General features: G+C 36.9%; 1 protein-coding gene across 1 annotated transcript; it reads right to left on the reverse strand.

The window, feature by feature from the left end:
• Nucleotides 1-360: 360 nt before the first annotated feature.
• Nucleotides 361-9347, reverse strand: LOC132160276 (uncharacterized). Its single transcript, XM_059570023.1, has 6 exons — nucleotides 9263-9347; nucleotides 6289-6615; nucleotides 5640-5984; nucleotides 2625-2948; nucleotides 866-1212; nucleotides 361-592 (listed from the first exon to the last, which is right to left on the reverse strand). Exons 1-5 carry the CDS (start codon nucleotides 9309-9311, stop codon nucleotides 1148-1150), a joined length of 1110 nt encoding a protein of 369 aa, XP_059426006.1. The 5' UTR covers nucleotides 9312-9347; the 3' UTR covers nucleotides 361-592; nucleotides 866-1147.
• Nucleotides 9348-13801: the final 4454 nt, after the last annotated feature.

Consider the following 13801-nt stretch of genomic DNA (forward strand, 5'->3'; position numbering starts at 1 on the left):
ATTCATTCTCTGACAACAGGTGGCGCTTTTGCAATGGTGGAAATACAGCGGTTTTCCCAGACATTCAATTGCCATTAGAGATACGTTCACATAAATGTGCTCTATTGTCTTAGAATAAATATTGCGCATTCCAATGAAATCATAGCCTTTTAAAGTTTACTCACATTAAGCCATAACAAGGTTCCTCAAATTTAGAATCTCTTGAAATCATACTTAAGATTTTTCGGAAAGTGAAAACATTCACTTGGATACATTCCAGTATATTTTAAGACTCTTTATGCCCTTAAATTAGATACAACAGTTTAAACATTGTTAAGGACCCATGTAAACGCTGGTGAAGGTGAATCATCTCATATGTTACACCATGATACTAAAGCAGGGACATAGCATCATGGTGATACAAAAATTAATTCAACCCGATGTTAATTTAGACAGTAATTTTACACAATTGCAATACATCATTGTAATATTACATTGTTCGTATGGCCCCTACTCCAGCAACAGCACATTACACAAATGACAATTACAATCACCAACAGAACAGCAGCAGCAGCACATATTCCTGCTATAACTCCTGAAGGTAGACTTGAATCTGTAATGATAAAGACAGACAGTCATTATTACAAGAGATGCTCTGATAATCAATGTTACTACTTTCTTTTTCTGATAGTTAGCCTAAATTCTTCTACTTTGGTCATCAGCTGTATAATGTTGACTAAACTGATAAATTTGCGCCATCTGGTGTTCTTCTGAAAAACAGCTGTTAAAGTAGCATCACAACTGAGAGCTCAACATGAAGCAGCAGCATTTATCATCAACGTAATCTGACTGTAATAACATAAAACTGAAATGAAATAACACTCACTAGTGACAGTAATGCTGAATCTCTTAATGCGGATGATGCTGATGCTGTGACGACGGCGGATGCTGTGGATGATCTTTAGTTCATAAAGTCCAGAGTCTGTTGTTTTGATGTTCATGATGGTCAGAGATCCATTCTGATTGTCCAGCTTCAGTCTGTCTCTGAATCTCTCATCGCACTGATCATCTGTACAGATCTTACTCTGATCTCCAGTGATTTCAGTGATAAGAATGTCATTAAAATACCATCTCATCAAATCATTTGGGTTTGTTATTACTTGACTGTCTAAAGTGACAGATGTTCCTTCATGCACTGACTATCCATTTCATCTCGTTCATCAGCAGGAACATCTGGAACACAAACCAACTGCTGATTGTGGCTCTATATTGATGAAAGAAATACCATCAATTCCACGAGATGAACTGTAGATATGCGCTTTCTTAGCTTTCACTCTGAAAAGCAATATCCGTCCACTTTTTAATCTGAATGTGTATATGTATCACTTTATTGGGAAATGTTATGAAGAAAAGATTTGTCTGCATGTAAATTAAAATACAGGAGAATTAGTAGTATATATCTACATGGAATAGTTTTGAATATCACTATTAACGGTGTGCGATATATGGTATATCGCCAACAATAATATCATAATTTTTGTTTAAACGATATGTGATTTGACATTATCAAGTATATCACAAAAAAAAAAAAAAACAACATTCGACTTGAGGCACGGCTACAGATGCCGATCAACGAGAGCAGCCTCTTGCAGTCCTGGGCGGAGTTGAAAACGGAGCCGTCAAGCCGAACACTGTCTGCTCCCGTTAGTGACACTCTCGTGGTGTTTGCATACTTTATCACAGTTGAAGTAAATAAAATGCAATATTTGTCATATACACACGTTTTAGAAACGTTTTCATGAGCCACAGAAACACTTTTTACATACAGCTCCATATTTTGAAGAATAAAGTTCAACATAATCATATACTATTTAAATACTAATACAGTGGGGTATATACGCTTTTACCAGTGTTGTATGATAAACGAGACTCAATACAACAGTGGGAATACAATTAAAAAAATCTTTTACAGTTATAAAAACACAGATTTGTTATCATTATTGGAACTGAAAAGTTGAATAAACCCTGAAACACACATGATCGTTGTCATGTGGAGAATCCGGCCAATCGTGAAGCAGCTGTGTCATCATCAGCACTCCTGCAGCCGCTCTGGAGAAACTGCGGAGGCTGAGTCAGCCGGCTGTTCTCGAAACACACTCGCTGTATTTTGATGCCACACGTGACAGTCATGCGGCGTCGGCGCCATCTCAGGTCGGACAAAATTTCTAACCGGCATGCACTGCTTCAAGTCAGACTGCGATCGGTTTACGCAGTGCTACTTGAAGTCCAACGCACCTAGTGTTTTTTTACTGAATCAAACAGCTGTTTGAACGAATTGATTGAATGAATGACTCACTCATGCATTGATATGGTGCCACCTACTGGCGATCTTCAGTTTATATTTAAAATACATGTCTACCTTAGGTTTAATTAAGTTAATTTCTAACTTAAAAGCTAAACTCTGTACCAGCACAATAACACTCTGCAAAATATTGTCTCATTATTGTTATCAACAAAATTTCAGAAAATATTGAGATATTTTCTTTTCTCATTATGGCCCACCCCTAGTCAATATTATAATAAACACAATAATAATGTTGTGATTCAAGTATATTTAACCTGCTATGAAATGTTAAATGTCTCACCATAAACAGCAACATGGAAGATCTTTTGAATGATTTTTTTGCTGCTTATCAGTAGTTTATATTCTCCAGAGTCTGTGTTTGTGATGTCCATGATGGTCAGAGATCCAGTCTGATGATCCAGCTTCAGTCTGTCTCTGAATCTCTCTCTACACACATCATCTGTACAGATCTTACGCTGATCTCCAGTGATTTGAGCGATACGAAAGTCATTCAAATACCATCTCATTGTGTCCTGTTGGTTCATTTCAACATCAGTGTGTGGAGTTACTGAATCTCCCTCCATCAGTGACACTGACACACCATCGGTCTCAACACCTGACACACCTGAATAAGAAATTAATAGTTAATTAAATTTATCAACAAACAACAAAAAGGGACAATCTTGTTAAAAGGTTGAGAGCCTTTCACTCTTTCTGCTTTTTGACAGTGAAACCATATGCCTTAAAGGGTTAATCCACCGCAAACAAAATGTTTTGTCATTAATCACTTACCCCCATGGCGTTCCAAACCCATAAAAGCTTTGTTCGTCTTCAGAATACAATTAAAGATATTTTGGACGAAAGCCGTTAAGCTTGAGAATGTCCTATAGACTGCCAAACAAATAACAGTGTCAAGGTCCATGAAAGTAAGAAAGACATCATCAGAATAGTCCATCTGCCATCAGTGATTCAACCGTAATGATATGAAGAGACTATTTTTGTACACGAAGAAAACAAAACAAAACAATTCCTCTCTTCTGTGTCTCTCCAAATCAGCGAAGTGCCATTTTGTAAAATCTGAGCAGTACGCAGATGGTTTACGCACTGAACCACTGATGGCAGATGGACTATTCTGACGATGTCTTTCTTACATTCCTGGACCTTGACAATGTTATTTATTTGGCAGTTCATTGCATATACATATATGTAAAATGTGTTATGCAGATAAACAAAGCTTTTAGGGATTAGGGGTGACATTGGAGTAAGCGAAAAATGATAACATTTTCAATTTGGGATGAAGTATCCCCTTAAGTTTGGCTACATCTGATACTCATTTCAATCATTATTGCCTGCAAAAACTTCATCATCATTGAAGCGTTCAACACTGCAATCAACCTCTTAATAACATTGTACCTGCACTTTATTTATTGAGCACTTTCAGAGGTTTTTATACTCTGAGTTCTTCATATTTTCAGGTGTTTTTATACTTTGTTTTCGATTGGCCATTGTATTAATAAATCAGCAGAAACACATGCTATGTTGTGATTCTCAATGAAAACAATAAAACAAAACATAACAATAAATATTTTGCTGAAATAAGTTAATTCCTCAGCACTTTGACTTTCACATTGATTTAAAATAATTAAGAAATAATAGACAAACACTGCTTATGTTCTTAACATTAAACTTATTATAAGCGTGTTTGTTTCATGTATGTAAATTGTATCACTTTGACATGCTTGTACAAGGTGATAGAATATCTCAATCTAATTTCAAACTATGTTTCAAACTATGTTATAATATATTATACTACATTACATACACAACAGTTATTTCTGGTCCTCGAATCTGATTGGCTGAGTGGTCATTTCATGCTTGAGATATTGATCCAATATCTCCACAGGAACCATTTCACCATTTGTATCACTCTGCTTCAGTATTTCTCACGGCGGGTGACAAGGTGAATGCCCGAACCCACTGTCATTTTAGAACTACTGCTGTTGTGCTGTTAAGAATTGTTTAGGCACAAATGTAGCAGTTTGTTAAGGATAATGCCATCCATCCATCTTCTTCCGCTTATCAATGCAAACAATCATTGATAAGGATTCCCCGGGTCACGGGGGCAGCAGTCTTAGCAGAGATGCTCTGACTTCCCTCTCCCTAGACACTTCCTCCAGCTCTTCCGTGGGGATACCGAAGCATTCCAAGGCCAGCCGAGAGACATAGTCCCTACAGCGTGTCCTCAGTCTTCCCCGGGGCCTCCTCCTGGTGGGAAGTGCCCGGAATACCTGGAAGGCGTCCAGGGGGCATCCAGGAAAAGATGCCTGAGCAACCTGAGCTGGCTCCTCTCGATGTGGAGGAGCAGCGGCTCTACTCTGAGCTCCTCCCGGGTGGCAGAGCTCCTTAACCTATCTCTAAGGGAGAGCCCAGCTACCCTACGGAGAAAGCTCATTTCGGCCACCTGTATCCAGGATCTTGTCCTTTCGGTCATGACCCATAGCTCATGACCACAGGTGAGAGTAGGAACGTAGATTGTCTGGTAAATCGAGAGCTTCATCTTGCAGCTCAGCTCTTTCTTTACCACGACAGACAGGTACATCGACCGCATTACTGCAGAAGCTGAAACTATCCGCCTTTCAATCTCCCGCTCCATCCTTCCCTCACTCTTGAACAAGACCCCAAGAGACTTGAACTACTCCACTTGAGGCAGAAGCTCTCCACCAACCTGAAGGGGACAAGCCACCCTCTTCCGGCTGAGAACCAAGATCTTCCTTGAACCGCAACCTTATTGTGGTGGAGGGGTATGAGTACCCATATAATACTAGGAGCTATGTTGTCCGGGGCTATATGCCCCCGGTAGGGTCTCCCAAGGCAAACCGGTCCTAGGTGACGGGTCAGACAAAGAGCGGTTCAATAGCCCTTTATGAATCATCAAAAAACAAGGACCATGACGTCGCCCGGCATGGCACATGACTCAAATGCGAGTGCCTGGTGGCCAGGCCTCCCCTTATGGGGCCCAGCCTGGCTTAGCCTGAAAGAGCATGGGGCCGACCTCCCATGGACCCACCACCTGTGGGAGGCTGGTGCAATGTGGATAGGGCAGCGTTCAAAGGCAGGGGCCCCGACGACCTGATCTCAATAAGGATAATGTCTATTTGAAAATTTGCTTCTTTTTCAGAAATGTCTCTATAATGGTAGACTATGAGACAAAAGCATTTCATCAACATCTTGTAAATCATAGCACAAATGCACTGAGCAGTGCTGTCATCAGAAATCACCCTTAACAAGGTGCTTTGCTTTACGACATTACACTCACCAGTGACAGTAATGCTGAATCGTCTGATACTGATGATGCTGTGGTGAGGGTGGATGTGGCTGTTGTTCTGTAGTTTATAAAGTCCAGCATCTGTGGAGTTGATGTTCATGATGGTCAGAGATCCAGTCTGATGATCCAGCTTCAGTCTGTTTCTGAATCTCTCTTCACACTGATCATTTGTACAGATCTTACTCTGATCTCCAGTGATTTCGGCGATGAAATCATCATTAAAAAACCATGTCATCGAAACATTTGGATTTTTTACCAGACCAGGATCTAAAGTGACAGATTCTCCCTCCATCGCTGACTTGGTATTTGTTTGATCTGTTTCTGCACGAGACACATCTGAAACAAAAACCAAAAGCTGACTGCGGGATCTTTTTTGGAAACTAAATAACTACAGTCCAAAAAGAGAATGAGTAGCGTTGACATTCTGGAGCGTCTTGCCAAATTTGGGGTCTCTGCGATCTCGGTCTCTGATGCCCATATACTTTAAGAGCAGAGAAATAATGAAGACTTATTTAAAAATAAATAATAATAATATAATAAAACTAGACAAACGCAATACAGTTCCAACAATAAAAATAAATAAATAAATAAATAAAATATTGATTTAGTCATATTTAATATGCTTTGTTACATGACTCACCAATAACAGTAACATTGAAGACCTTTAGAATGATTCTTTTGCTGACTGCATGGAGTTGGAAAACTCCAGCGTCTGTAGTTCTGATGTCTGTGATGGTGAGATCACCCGTCTGACTGTCCAGCTTCAGTCTGTCTCTGAATCTCTCTTTACACTGAACATCTGTACAGATCTTACTCTGATCTCCACGTATTTGAGCGATGCGAGTGTCATTAAAATACCATGTAATTCTCTCTTGCTGGATTGTTTTAACATCAGTGTGTAGAGTGACTGAATCTCCCTCCATCATAAACACTTCATCTCTGTCATCAATGTCATCAACATCATTACCTGAAAAAGAAATGAGCAAACAATTACAAATCACTGCTGGAAGAGAGGGATGCAAATATACAAAAGGACAGTACTGTACTTTTATTTTTTTTTTAACGATAATAATGATTAAAGGTAGATAAATATGTCTACATTTATTATGTAATACATGCAAACAAAACAACAGAAGAACATCACAGATTTACACATTGGCTCATCTCATGGATGATCCCACATAATGACTCATAGGCCTAACAATCATGAGTTATATCTGAAAGTGAAAGTGAAAGAAAGTCGTGACATTTGTCAAGTGCACACACATAGCAGTGATAACACTACCCATGTCAGACATACAGCAATAATACCATTCTGTTTAGTTAAAGCTGCAGTCTGTAACTTTTGGCTCACTAGCGGTCAGTGTTGGGGAGTAACTAGTTACATTACGTAATTACGTAATTTAATTACAAAATTATTGTAACTGTAATTAGTTACAGTTACTACGAAAAAATGAGTAATTAAATTACAGTTACTTATGAAATTTTTAACGATTACAAAGGGGATTACATTTGAATATTTACACACATCCACATACAGATTTAACTGATTTATTTCCCAAATTGCGTCTGAGACATACCGCCCTAATAATTTCCGGGATGCGGAAACACAGTCTGGTTTGTAGAATCCAGTCATAAAAACGGAATGCCTAACGCGGACGGAATATCCCACATTTTGGATGACTAAATCAAAAGTAGGTCAGTACACTTGAATCAAACATGACATGGACTAGTGTCTGTGAATATTAAGCCCCACAAATGCAATATATGACTTGCACGTTCTGCGTGTCTGTGGAAATCAGGCGCGGACTGGACACCGGGAGAACCGGGGCAATTCCCGGTGGCCTGGCAGCCGATTTTGCCCTCTATTTAATATCATTATTGTATAATTGCCTGCCGAATGTACTAAAGCGATCATTTGCGAATCCGCCATTTGATAATTAAATCTCTAATAAATCATGAATTGTTAGTCATGACTCGCGCGCTCTCCGCGCCTCCACCAAACGGTTGGGATCAGACTCCGAGTAATCAATGCGAGAGAGAGAGAGAGAGAGAGAGAGAGAGAGAGAGAGAGAGAGAGAGAGAGAGAGAGAGAGAGAGAGAGACTATGGAAGCGCACAGCTGGAGCAGAGAAGCAGAACTCCTGTTCAGGGTTTCAGGTCAGTTTCATCTGTAAAGATGCTTTTTTGTCTTAGTTTTTTTATTTATTTATTCAAGCAGCAGCACGTTGCTCATCAGTCATCACTCAAAATACTATATAAAGGACATCATTATTATCTGTTGTAATGTTACAGTAGGAATTTAGCTGAAAAAATTTCAGATTTTTTTATAGGTTTAGGGGGAGCTACGACAGACAACAACACAACCCTTACGAAAATTTACATTTTAATATTTAACTATAAATCAAGAGAAAATGGTTACTATTGTTTAAATGTGGTAACCAAAAATGTAAAATTATTTTACAAATGTATTTGTTTAAAAATAAATACAAATCCATTTGCAAAAAACAAAAACAAAACAAGGTTGTTTTACTTTTATATAGGCTAATAAAAGCAAGGTTAATTTTTGTAAGGGAAAAACATGACTCGTGTACAGTATTAGGATTTTTCTATAAAGATATTGTAGAATTGTAGAGTATTGTATTGTAAAGTATAGTTTTGTTCAATCTTGAGTATTAAAGTCACGAGAGATGGATAACAGGGCAAAATAAAGAGACTGAAGAGAAAAATGGAAGTGAAGGTGCAGTTCAGGAGAGAACTTTTAATTATTTTGCATGTCCCCAAATTAAAGATTTAAACCTTTTTTATGTCAGGTCCATACAAAAAAATAGTTTTGTCCATGAACTGGTTTGTATGAGTTTGAATTTTCCAGTCTGAATTTTTTTCCCAGTCCGCCCCTCCTGTAAATTAATGGCAAAGACATGGTTTCATTTACTACACATAGGCCTACTGAAGCTCGCAGTGTTTTCAACCTCTGCTGTCTCAATATAGGAGTACACGAGCACATAAACATAATTTCTAGAACTGCTTTGTGTCACTTCATGTGCATTTTACTTATTTTGAGAAAACTATCATCATATACAGAGACAGCAGTTTAAAAAAAACACCAATATTTCAGGAGTTTATTACACAGAATACGTCACACTCTTATTAGATAACTGTATTTAAGTTGATGTATATGCTTTTATTTATTATTCTTTAATTTTCACAAATTTAGAAAAGTAATCAAAAAGTACTCAAAAGTAATTAGTTACATTACTTTAATAAAGTAATTGAAAAAGTTACACTACTATTACATTTTAAACAGGGTAACTTGTAATCTGTAACCTATTACATTTCCAAAGTAACCTTCCCAACACTGCTAGCGGTTAATAAACTGAGTCGCACAGGTCCTGAACCAATCTAAAATAGTCCGAATGTAAAAACGTATAATAGGTGTGCCGAAAGGGTTTGGAAAATGGTTTCATGATGTAGTCACGTATTATATACATTTTGTAAGTTATGAACACACACAAAGAGTTACAGACTTCGCGGCTTTAATTAGACCTGACACAAAATGAAACTAAACCAGCTTAGCTTTTATTGTTCACGGAAAGACTTATTTAAACAACTTACCAGGAACGAAACACAGACACAATATGAGCAAAACAAATAAGCCCTTCATTCTAAACACCTTTTCCGTTGAAAAATGAGTGCCGATTTTGTGCCCATTTTGGCTTATAACTTAAGCCAACGCGTCTGAACCAAGAATGAAAGAGAAAGTTCACGAGCTCTTTCGACGTCAAAACTGAAAGCACGTGTGTCAACAACAAATGAGAAATGTCACTTGCCTGACACCGTGGATGATGTTGGATTACATTTTTTTGTGGAATTGGACTCTCTTGGACTCTGTTTCATCTTACAAATAACAAAAAGAGTGCTAAGTTTTTGATGTATTATGACAACTTTACCAAAAGAATGTAAGTTTATTTTTGCACTTTTATATATCAATGATACTATAATTTGATTCCAGCAATTCCAGAATGTCTGATTTTATTTTATGATTGCTTCTTGTTGGAGTGTATTTATGTCTCTCTTCCCTGTTTTTGAATGTTTGTGCGAGTTTTGGAAAAAGATGTTGGATGAAATGTTGGTCATGTCACTACACTCAGAAGCTTTTGGGATGATATTAATCTGTTTGTGAAGTGTACGATTTTGACAGGATTCTCAGTACATATGAGAAACATTATATTTGGGTTTTATGACTCAGACGCCACAAATGAAAATATCTGTTTTGTTATTATTATTATTTTTCCCCCATAGTAAATTTCACATTCACAAATGCAAATTTTCCAGCTGTAAACCTGTCTTCTCTATCTTCCTAAAAGAAATGGAAAAATAATTAAATATTTAATTTCAGTATCTACTAATAAGAATGCTATAAGGACTGTTATGATCTCCACTGCTTTTGATCTCTTCATGTGATCATGTTTAGACGATGACCTTCTTATTTTTATTTTATTCTTTTTTTATGTTTCCATTCTCTGCAACAACAACAACAATAATAATAATAATATTAAAGATGTTCAGCGAAAATCGAAACGAAAAATCAGCACAAAAGCTGTATATTTAGTATAAGTATATAAGTATGTTTACCATACCACTCCATTACTAATCATATTTATATTGTATTAGGTTTATTACATAGCGTGCACGTGCACGGCGAAACCACTGGGATATACAGGTGCTGGTCCTCATGTACATACTATGTTCTTATTATAGTAATTTCAATAACTATGCAATAACTAGGTACTAACCCTGAACCTACCCCTAAACCTAACCCTACCCCATGTAGTTGCCTTGTATTACCAGAACTTTCTTAGATAAATACACTGTAAGTACACTATAAGTACATGTTAGTACACGTACTGTAAAATAAAGTGCAACCAAAAGTTTCACTAATTTCACTAATTCTATTCAAAAAGTGAAACTTGTATATTATATTCATTCATTACACACAGACTGATATATTTCAAATGTTTATTTCTTTTAATTTTTATGATTATAACTGACGACAACTAAGGAAAATCCAAAATTCAGTATCTCGGAAAATTAGAATATTACTTAAGACCAGTGTTGGGGAAAGTTACTTTTAAAAGTAATTCCTTACAATATTGCGTTACTCCCTAAAAAAGTAACTAAATACGTTACTTAGTTACTTTTTATGGAAAGTAATGTGTTACATTACTTTTGCGTTACTTTCACGTTACTTTTTAAATGTGAGCAGGGCTTGATTGTTTTTAATATAAGAAGTTCTATTTATAGCAAATGTAAAAGCCCTTTCACACCAAAAAGTGTAATGAATAAACCTCAGGCTGAAGGAAAAGTAAATTCACGTACAGTAGAACACAGGAGAAGAAGGTTCAACACTCTTCAGCAATAAAAAAAAACAATGAAGCACAATTCTTAGTTTATCTAAAGTCATTTTTTAATTATTAGTATGGTTGAACTGGATCATTAAAGGTCAGCAGCAAAGACACTGTTAATAAAATGGGAATAGATACATTCGTGTTATTTAATATATTTAGTTATTGCAGGTTTGCTTCATATTCTGAGTTTGCATTTCACTGTTTTGATTAATTTTGATGAATACTAAATCTGTTTTGTTTTTTGTTTTTTTGTGAGTGGGATGAATTAATGCACATTCACATTTAGTCTAGAACTACAGTAACATTATGTTCACACAGCGCACACACCGCCTCCATACTTCCGATTTCTCCCAATATGGGAACAGGAGGCTTGTCAGTCAAAAAATGGGAATACAAAGTAACTGGCGTTACTTTTTTGAAAAAGTAACTCAGATATTTTCTTGTAAATTAAAAAGTAATGCGTTACTTTACTAGTTACATGAAAAAAGTAATCTGATTACGTAACTCGCGTTACTTGTAATGCATTACCCCCAACACTGCTTAAGACCAATACAAAGAAAGTATTTTTCGAAATCTTGGTGAAATGAAAAGTATAAAAAGTATGAGCATGTACAGCACTCAATACTTAGTTGGGGCTCCTTTTGCCTGAATTACTGCAGCAATGAAGCGTGGCATGGAGTCGATCAGTCTGTGGCACTGCTCAGCTGTTATGAGAGCCCAGGTTGCTCTGATAGTGGCCTTCAGCTCTTCTGCATTGTTGGGTCTGGCATATCGCATCTTCCTCTTCATAATACCCCACAGATTTTCTATGGGGTTAAGGTCAGGTGAGTTTGCTGGCCAATTAAGAACAGGGATACCATGGTCCTTAAACCAGGTACTGGTAACTTTGGCACTGTGTGCAGGTGCCAAGTCCTGTTGGAAAATGAAATCTGCATCTCCATAAAGTTGGTCAGCAGCAGGAAGCATGAAGTGCTCTACAACTTCCTGATATAAGGCTGCGTTGACCTTGGACCTCAGAAAACAGTGGACCAACACCAGCAGATGACATGGCACTGCAAACCATAACTGACTGTGGAAACTTTACACTGGACCTCAAGCAACATGAATTGTGTGATTCTCCTCTCTTCCTCCACACTTTGGGACCCTGATTTTCAAATTAAATGCTAAATTGACTTTCATCAGAGCAAGGTGTCAATGGTCGTCTTTTGGACAACTGTCAATTCAGCACTCTTCCCCATTATTGTGTAGCCTACAGAACTAGACTGAGAGACCATTTAAATGCATTTGCAGGTGTTTTGAGTTGATTCGCTGATTAGAGTGTGGCACCAGGTGTCTTCAATATTGAACCTTTTCACAATATTCAAAATTCTAAAATACTGAATTTGGGATTTTCCTTAGTTGTCAGTTATTATAATCAAAATGTAAATAAATAAACATTTGAAATATATCAATTTGTGTGTACTGAATGAATATAATATACAAGTTTCACTTTTTGAATGGAAATAGTGAAATAAATCAACTTTTTAATGATATTCTAATGAAATGATCAGCAGCTGTATATTGTTAAATTCTAAAATGATTTATTCTACTGTGGCTCCCTCTGGTGGTCATCATCATTATTAAGGGCTTCAAAAAGTGCTGTAAAGTTGATTTTATATAAGGTAAAAATTGAAAAAGGAGTACTTTTACTGGAGAAATATTTTACTATACGTATCTGTTCTTTTACTCAAGCACTTGATTTGTGTACTTCGTCCACCACTGTCGGAAAACAAGCCTTAGACGTTCACTCTTTTATACAATATTAAATGATGTGCTGTCAAAAATGAGTGTCATGCATCTAAAGCATAAAGCACCTGATTCAAGTTTTGGAAGCAAGACTGAGACACAGAAAACATTGCATGTTTCCGTTTGGAGGGTCAGTGGCTGCATTGCAAAAGATCCTCAGACTGGCTATGATGTAAGAGTGACTGATTCTATTACTTTTAGAAATTATGTGGTGAAAGTGAGTGCAATAGTTCACAGCAAAAAGACAATAGATATTTTCACAGCTACTGGAAATGTAAAATGTTCATTATTTTTTTGCTGTGTCTTGATTCCAAACTAGTACAACAATATCTCAGACTTGATCAATCACATGTAAGACATTATTTTGGACCCACCACAGGCATAGGATTGGGGTAAAGACACGAGACAATGTTTTCTAATCGGTCCACGTATTTCAATATGCTGTTATACCTGTGTTGATAATTCTGCTAATCATGTGGGTCATGTATATTACAGTATTTGGAAGAAATGATTAAGACAAGCTTTGCTGTTCATTATAGACCACAGTATTAAACTATGAACTGAAGATTTTGTATTGTCATTATTTGAAAGCTACTATTCCTTTATAAAACTGCCTCAATGATTTACATCACAAGTGAAGCTCTAAATTATAAATGATTTAATGTGGCCATTGTTAATATTTATTTTTTCTTGCCCTTCACTTTTGATCATTCTTGTGTAAAACATCCCTTGGATAATTTCCTGCAGTTATGTGCACATCATAGACATACAGACAAAACAAGAACTAGACCTTGAGTAATCACACACACACACAGAGAGAGAGAGAGAGAGAGAGATAGAGAGAGAGAGAGAGAGAGATGCTCCCTTGCACATCTCACACGTCTTAACATCCATAAAGGGTATTGTTTGATCTCTGAGAACTTTGATTGGATGCTCGGGACATCCTGTATGTTGCTGTATG

Source organism: Carassius carassius, chromosome 16, assembly GCF_963082965.1.
Source record: "Carassius carassius chromosome 16, fCarCar2.1, whole genome shotgun sequence".
NCBI classification, from domain to species: domain Eukaryota; kingdom Metazoa; phylum Chordata; class Actinopteri; order Cypriniformes; family Cyprinidae; genus Carassius; species Carassius carassius.